General features: G+C 42.4%; 1 protein-coding gene across 16 annotated transcripts in view; it reads left to right on the top strand.

Moving 5' to 3' along the window:
* LINS1 (lines homolog 1) overlaps window positions 1–8,507 on the top strand; it is a 19,966-nt gene that overhangs the window by 5,137 nt on the left and 6,322 nt on the right. For 4 of the 16 annotated variants that reach the window (XR_002779668.1, XM_023528995.1, XM_023528992.1 and 1 more), the window contains exons 3-7: window positions 1,314–1,546; window positions 2,445–3,495; window positions 6,451–6,949; window positions 7,058–7,147; window positions 7,987–8,128. Coding sequence is in view for 15 of the 16 variants with exons in the window: in XM_023528995.1 (XP_023384763.1) it covers window positions 6,554–6,949; window positions 7,058–7,147; window positions 7,987–8,128 (628 nt within the window). In the remaining variant the exon portion in view is untranslated. Of the gene's footprint in view, window positions 1–1,313; window positions 1,547–2,390; window positions 3,496–6,450; window positions 6,969–7,057; window positions 7,148–7,986; window positions 8,129–8,507 lie in introns of those variants that run through there. The other 12 variants (XM_023528998.1, XM_023528993.1, XM_023528997.1 and 9 more) reach the window with 7 other exon arrangements.

The raw sequence follows: 8,507 nt of genomic DNA, 5'->3' as shown, positions 1-8,507 counted from the left end.
AGATTTCATTCTGAAGCATCGCTGAAAATGGAGAACCATATTTTAGCAACTAAAGGTAGAAAGGTTTTAGTTTTTATATCGATACACTAGACATCTTCCATTAAAAAAAAAAAAATTCTTAGCATTAGCATGATAAACCCCATGAGCTCAGATTCCTTCTCAATAAAATCGAATAGATTGGTCAGTAGTTCAAAGTATAGTTCCCAGTCTGATTCTTGGGCCCTCCCGAGCCCCACCGAATCCCAGTCTCGGGGGCTGGGCCCAGCTGTCGTGTTCCAACAAGCCTTCCATGGGATTCTGAAGCAAGAGTTTGAGAACCACCGGTCAAGATCATCTCTGAGATTTTCTCTGCTACTGAAATGCTCTGATTCTAACGGCCAGCTTTAGTCTGTCGTGTGTAAAACGGTTTGTCTCGGGGGAGATCATTTACTAGCATTATCTTGGGAAGATACGTGTGGGTATTTTCTGCCATCCCCCTGCGGTTCTGGGCTTCTGAGACCAAAACCACTTCATTGCCTGTCTGAAACCCTCACGCATTTATTCAGCAGTACGGCATTCGTCGACTCCTGTGTCTGGGCTAATTAAATGCCAGCTAGGATGACCCTAGTCAAGCCATCAAGTTGCTGAGACGAATGTGACCTCGTCTGCGGTTTCCCGTCGTCGGGACTGCTCCCTGCCGCTCCCCCCCGCCCCCCGCCAGAGGCCCAGTGTCTGTTAGTTAGCAGGTGCTGATGTCAATAATGCTGGCATCGCAACGTTATTTACAATAGCTAAGATATGGAAACGACTTGAGTGACCGTCAGAGGATCAATGGATAAAGGGAAAAAACAAATTCCACCAGGCTCATAGATACACAGAATGGATAGGTGTTTGTCAGAGATAGGTGCGGGGCGGAGGGAGAAGCAGGGAGGTAAAGGTACCGACTTCCAGTCACAGCATGAACAAGTCATAAGGGTGTGATGTACAGCGTGGTGGTTACGGTGAATACTGTGTCACCCATTCGAGAGTTTTTAAGAGACTAGATCTTCAAAGTTGTCATCACACCCACAAAAAATTTTGGAACTGCGTGGTGACGGATATTAAGTAGACTTGTCGCAGTGATCGTATGGAGTACATATAAATACCTGCTCATCACGCTGTCCACCGGAAAGTATTGTAATGTTACACGCCAGTTATATCACAATAAGAACAATTACGAGATTCTAGTAACTAGTTTTTTATGTTTGCGCCTGTCTTAACTTGCCACCTCCTTAACCATGGGGCAGGACGGTCGCTTATTCTCGAATAAATCACGTTCATTCGTTTTTTTAAAGCAGCTTTACACCACAGATAGAAGTACGATGGAAGAAGCGCGCAGGGCGGTTCTAGGCGTCAGCCCGCCACGCGTCGTCATGGTGAACAAGTCCCGCTGGGGCCTGAGAAGTGCTGCCGATGTTCACTGCGGATTATTACAAGGACAGTCACGTTTAATTTAACCCTCCCCGCACCCCGTGACCTGGGAACTGTCCTGTGCCCCTTGAACACAAAGGAGACTGAGGCTTAGCAGGTAACTGGCCCCATGGTGACCCCGATGTGGCGGAGCCATTTAACTCTGGAACCCAGGCCCCAGGCTCTTGCCTGCTCTGGGCCAGAAGGTAAACTGAAGGAACAGTCCCCGGATCTGAAAGAGCAACCTTCCCGTCTCCCTTCCTCCCCACATACACCCCGATTCACGCAGCGGTGTAGATGAGGCGGGCACAGGCTCTGAAATGACACTCTCTGGGTTCACATCCCGACTCCGCCGCTTAACGAGCTCTGTAACCGAATCTCTTGGTGCCTCAGTTTTCTTATCTGTAAAATGGATGTGATAAGTAAGGATCCACCTCACGCAGTTGCTGTGAAGCCCGTGATGCAGGACGGGGCCAATCTCCCCGAGTGGCGCGGCACTCGGGCCCCATACCGAGGAGGTTCTTGGCCGAGCGCAAGAAAGAATTCAGGCGCACGCCAGAATTAGAGTCAAAAAGGAAAGTTTCTCAGAGAAGGGGTGACGCTCCATAGACAGAGCGTGGTCACCTCTCAGAGGCAGAGGGAGCCTGAGAGAGACTCAGAGGGACAGACAGTGACAGCGGGAGGGTCCCCTAGCGTTCGGGGAATTCAGTGTACATATTCTTTAGCTTCTGCGAGTTACAGTTCAAAGGCACCGTGTACCCATTTTCCTTTGGTGGCACGTGGAGTGAAGAGAGAAGCAGCAGCATGGAAAAGGAAGACACTGTGGCGGGAACGTCCTGCTGGCGGTTCCCGGCCTTTGATCCACAGGTTCCCCGTGGCTTTAGCCATAGGGAGGGACTGCACGGTTTTATTTTGCGTGGGGCCGCCACTTACACACTGTTCTGCGTGTATCCCTTCCACAGGTCTGGGAGATGGGTCGTTAGCAACCCCAGCGGAAATCTTCCTTTGCTCTGCAGGTTTCTTCGCGGTCCGGCTGAGGGCCGGTCAGCATGTTGCGGTCTCTGAATGCAGCAGCGCGATTTAACATCTAAGTTCCCTCGCCTCGTCCCTACATTACCATTGCTCACTCGGAATGGTGTCTGGTACATCATAGGCGCTCAATAAAATTCAGCAACGATTATTCCTAGAGAGTCAATTTTATGTGAAGATGATGGGAAAATATATTGTTTTTATCTTAAGACATACGTGGTTCTTAGGTATGGAATGCAAAATTCAAATACTTTATAATATTTAATCAATAAAAGAGACTTCGGACACATCTCATGGTTGTCACGGTGCCCCCTTGGGCCTCCTGGCGTGGGAGTTCACTGTCCTTTGCCAAGAGGCATTTTCTGAAAAGAACCCAGAGAATCATTTCTCATTCCTTTGTCCTAATTAGGCCTCTGTGAATATTCGTGTCCTTCCCAGGCTGGACTGATGTCTTTCGTTTCTCCACTCTGGCTGGCTTCAAAACTTCTCAGCATTCTGAGCACCCTTCCCCCGACCCTTTGTTAGTGTCACTGAAAACCTCGGTGTCCGCTGACTCCATCCTCCTCCAGACCAGCCTGTGGTGATGCAGCCTGAGATGCCCCCCCACCCTTTGTAGCAGTTGCTTCAGGAAAAAAATGTGTGATCGGTTAAATTTCCTAGCTTCTCCCCCTCCCTCCCCCCAGAATGTGTCCTTTAATGCTGTAATAGGCTGGGTGGTTTTTTTTCTGTTTTTTTTTTTTTTGTTTTTAAGAATGTAAAGAAACAACTGCAATTCTCAAGGGGCTACTCATAGACATTTGTTTCAGTTCGGATTTCTTCGCCAGCATTAATATTGAAAAGATATTGTGACCAGCAGGTTCACACTTAGTCACCATAGAAGCGGCCTAGCACCTGTCGTGTTCATCCATTTGCTCCCTGCTTGGTGTTGTTACTGTTGGGGCGATCTAAAATCTGTTGTGGCCCCGGTGCCACTGAAGGGGTCCTCTGTTCTTTCCGCGGACCCAGTAAAGAATTACAGATCAGCGAGATTTAGAAAAGGTAAGATTGATTAAAGTCCATTTCAAAAGAGAAACAGGCTACGCCAAAGAGGGCTGTGGCTTCTGTATTCTATTAGAGCCGTGATCGAAGGATACGAGAAGGTGCTAGATGATTGACGTGCGAGATCATTTTGATTGACGTTTGGCTGTTAAGAGCCTTTGCCTACTACACATGCGGTTACCCAGAATTCAGTCTGTTATAATTAGAATCATGAACTCCGGGTATAGGCATGATATTATAATGATGGTGTAACGAGGCTGTGGTTACAGAGGGGTTAGGATACTACTGACTGTGCAAGAGCTTGTGGCCCAACCAAACCAGCTACTATTTCATGGCTTTTCACTCCTTTGAGCCTCAGGATGTAGGGATAATTTATAACCATAAAATGGGGGTTCTAGGGAGATCCCAAGGGAGGCCTTTGGGAGGGGTGTTCATTCCCCAGTCGCTCATGTCTACCTAACTACCTACCAGTATTTCTAATCCCTAATGGATGCTTTGTGTTTTTCCTCTATAAAGGGTCATTTTGAATCTGTATCTCAATTTAAAGTTTATAACTTTTCAGCCAAATTTCTCCTAGCCACTCTTATCAAAGAACCTAAGTCTGGCCATGGTAGAAAACAGACTTATGTTTTCCTGAAATGTTCGTTTGCTTGTTTCTTTATCTACTTATTGGCATTCATTTTAGTTTCGTGTGCTGAAATGGTTGAATCATTTGAAATGGCCCTTTTTGTAGGTCAAAAATGGATGGTAGCAATTTCACTCACGTTTGTGGTAAAATTTAATGACTTAAGATGTATAGAAATAGAAGTATTTTTATTGCTGGAGCATTGAAATAAAAATAATTCCATTTGTGACTGAAAATTATAATAATCGAGTTCAGAATATGATATTAGTTAAAATCTAAAATAGTCTATTGTCGTAGACGTTGTGACATATAAAAATGTCAGTAGTTTGGGAAGAAATGTTCTCGTTAAAGTAAGGTAGGTACAATGGAGTCAGATTTTGAAGTGGAACATGGAAACTGATTTCCGACGTGCGACAGGCAAGATACACGGACAGTTAAGGAGATGATTTTATCCAGGGTGTTGCAAAAGGAAAACGTTCATCAATGGGAAACCTCTCGAAGAAGAAGGAGAACACGTGGGATTTTATGAAACAAGGGAGTCAGTGAGAAGGGGTGGACGTGGTCCTATCTGGGGGTGTGGTCCTTCCTGGTCCGCCCTTCCTTGCAAAACAGAAGGCTGCGGTCAGTTTTCCTTAACCATTTCTGCTTCCTGGGAGCGCAGGACTTAGGTAAAGTTTCACATTGTCACATGGAACCAGATTATATTTCCAAAAATAAGATTCAGAGAAAACGTGCCAAAAGTTTTATTTATAACTTTAAATTAAAATCTATAGGCTGCTTAATATTTATTTCTACACCAGGGGACTTACACAGGGCAGCTTGTCTTGTTAGGGGGGAGGGGCGGTGATCAGAAACTGAAATTTCTTTGAAGCCGAGCGAGTGTAGAGGGAGGTTGGAAGACCAAGGGCAGGTCCGTGACCTCTTCATAGAGGTGACACCCAACATAAGTGACAGCCCTCCGAGGTCTTTCGCAGGGAGGAAGGAGGGTAAAGATAGGCAGGGCGTTTATAAAGAAGTCGGGAAAGTCTGTGGATTTTGTTAAAGGATAAATTTTAAGATGACAAAATCACGACTCCTACGAAATCACATCCACGATTTTATGGAACTCATTAGTTAATGAGAGAACCACGTAGATGTCACAGTCATTTTAAAGGAGAAGGAAAAGAACCACGCATTTACGTGGCGTAAAGGACTGTCGAAATGAGTTTATGAATGGAGGCAAAGCTGGGTTTTCCCACCGCAGGGAGGGCGTGTCCCTCCACCAGACAATCAATCACTTGCGTATTGTCTGTAGACAAGAGTTACTTGCGTTGCTATCATTCATCATTTACAGAGGTGCAAAGCAGCTGACCAGCAAAGTCAAGACCTAACTCAGTGGGATCAGGTAATTCCCAGGGCTCCAGCATTCCATCGAAGGGATATTCAGTGATCTCTTTGCTTGTGCCCAAGTCTTAAACGTGTAGTTCTCTATAGTAACTACACGCTCCCTCTATTCCTCTGTCAGTTGATTGCCATATTCTCTGCTTTTAAAAGCCATCTCTGACCCTGAATGTCCTTACCCTTCCCTCATCCTGGTCTCATCACGTCAGAGGATTCTGGGACAACCGGATGTCTACATTCCCATCCAGCTACGAGTATAGTTCTGGATTGCTTTTGCTGGCTATCTTGTCTTTTTCTTGGGATGGCATTTTTAAATTTTTTATTTAATGTTTTAAGCGATGACCATGCCCTTTCTATTATCATATGATTTTTTTCTTAATACGCGTTGCATTTTTCATTCATAAATAGGTTTCTTTATCATATAGTCGTAAGTCGGCAATTCATTAGCGATAGCCATAATACTGTGTGACCACCAAGCAATGTAACTTCAGGTTTTCAGGTATAAGTTGAAGGTGAAGGTTAACCAGTTTGAGGTAGCTCAGTGGTTCTCAGCCTGGACGATTTTGTCCCCCAAAGGGGGCGCTACTGGCATCTAGTGGGTTGAGACCTGGATGCTGCTAAACATCCTACGATGCAAAAGACAGCTCCCCAAACAAAATTATCCAGTCCCGATGTTAATAGCGCTTGAAAAACCCTTGATAGCCCGTTGAAAAATGTTAGAGGAAAACCGAAATTTCGACTGTGATAAAATTTAAAATGATTTTGTAGTCTTCAATCTGTTTGGAAAACACACTTCGTTTTTATGGTCTTAGTGTTCCTATTACCAATATTTCATTCTAGAAATTAAGCAAGCAGTATTACTTTGAACTTTAGAGACTAAATGACCAAGTGTTCCTGATAATATGATGTATATAACACTTACAACGTTTAAATCATTTTTCTTATTTTAGGTTTCACTGAAGAAACGTCTTAGGGATTCATCGCATTTCTAAGATTACTATTTCCCATTTGGAACTGTCAGACCTTCTTAGAAGATATATTTTGGCGATCAAAATGAAAGACTTCTGCGAAGTTTTAGAACAGTTATACAAGAAGGTACTTCTTGGAGCCACACTGGAAAATGACAGTCAGGAATACGTCTTTTATCTCAACCCAGTATCTTTGGATCGAGACGACTCTACAGCCACCTCCTCAGAATGTTCACACACTCTTGGTTTCCGGGACAAGTGTCAGCCATCCTCTGTTAATTGGGCCACCACCTCTGTAGCTCCTGTGTGTTTGAAGAGATGCGCTCAGACGAGCAGTGCCCGAGAAATACTACTCCTTCAGTTAACGGTGACCAAAGTGATGCTAACCAGGATACTGTCTGAGACCGAGTTCCATGCAAAGGAGAAATACAGAGAGATCATTCAAATTCTCTTAAAATCATCTGACTTGGATTCTAAATTAGTAAGCCATTTCTTTGCGGGTTATATCTTTTTTTAAGATCTAGATTTTTAAAATGAAAGTTTTAAAAACACTTAGCAACAGTGGGTAAATCTATTTGTTTTCCTATAGACCGGTATGTTCCAGAACTCGGATAAATTGTTATCTCACATGGCTGCAAAATGCCTTGCCCTACTTCTGTATTTCCAATTGAAAGAAAAGGTAAGAAATGTAATCGAACTAGTTATTATTTCTTTTATAGTTTCTTTAAAATTCCTCTTCGGCATTCAGTTTTACCTTTCAGATATCTGTATCAATAAAATGTTCGTTCGCGTAATAACATGTAAATCCACAGAAGTATAAGAATGCAATAATAGGATGATGACTCATGTCAAGGATTAGAGTCTTAAATATGTTGTAACTCATAACTCAGACTCTTAATCCAAAAGACGGGTTTTAAGTCGGAGAGTCCATAACTCTCTTCGGATTCTCAGAAGAGTAGGTAGGGTCTTTATTCTCCTCCAGGGAAAGGTTTAGGAATCCCTGCTTGAGACAGAGACCATTTTCACAAGTTTAATGTAAATAAATTCTAAGATTGGTCCTCACACATAATGAAAAATATATGAATAAATTGAGCATCAGATTTTTGTCCTATCTGAATGTTATAAACATTCTACTGACTTTCAGCTATAATTGCTTGTTCCTTTCTGAAAAGAACTTTTTCCCCCCAAATACAGAAGGGTAGAATTTGCAGAAGAAAATTTGGAACATTAGAAAAAGTATGAAGAACAAAATAAAAATTACACATCCTTCCACCACGTAAAGATAAATAACCACCGCTAATATTTTCCTGTTCCCTTTTGATCTTTGATTTCCATGGCATGTTGAATTTCCTGACAAAAAGAATATTCGGATATTTGTGTCCTCATTTTAACAAATATTATACTTCTTTAAAAAACAGTGTTGTATAGAATTACATTGTGTATAATAGGTGATTTGTAACTGTTAAGAAAAATTGTATTATAACTTACTACTTTAAAAATTTTTTTTCTCACTCACAGATAACATTAAGTAATTCTTGGGTTGCTTTTTGCCATAAAAACCTTTCCGAATACTCTGAAAGTGATAAAATAGTGTACTGCCTCTGGACTCTTGCTGTTGTAATAAAAGAAATCTTTAAAGATACACGTTCGCAAAAAACAGGTATGAATTATGTTCTCCCATCAGCAATTAGCATTATCTTGCTCTCAAGGAGCATTATATTTATAACAAAGAGTAAAACTTACTTTACACCGTCTATGTTGAAGTATGAAAAACCAGACTCTCACTCCATATTTTTTGATAGAAGATACCTTTTTAAAAGAAAAAGATTAAAAGCTTTCCATTGTTATTAAAAATTAAAACGAAAGCTTTTCGTTATTATAGATCCCTGGCGTAGTCTGATAGTACTGTTACTTGTAAAATAGATATTAGCGTGGTTGTCACTGGTTAGTCTCTTCGTGTGTTCACGTTAGCAGGAAGCAGTGCAAATCCATTTTTCCATCTCGTAAAATGACATTTCTAAAAATTGGATTGTAAAAGT

This window comes from Pteropus vampyrus, unplaced genomic scaffold (genome assembly GCF_000151845.1).
Source record: "Pteropus vampyrus isolate Shadow unplaced genomic scaffold, Pvam_2.0 Scaffold34, whole genome shotgun sequence".
Classification (NCBI taxonomy): Eukaryota; Metazoa; Chordata; class Mammalia; order Chiroptera; family Pteropodidae; genus Pteropus; species Pteropus vampyrus.
Note: the sequence above shows the minus strand (reverse complement) of the source record. Positions and strands in the feature narration are given on the sequence as shown.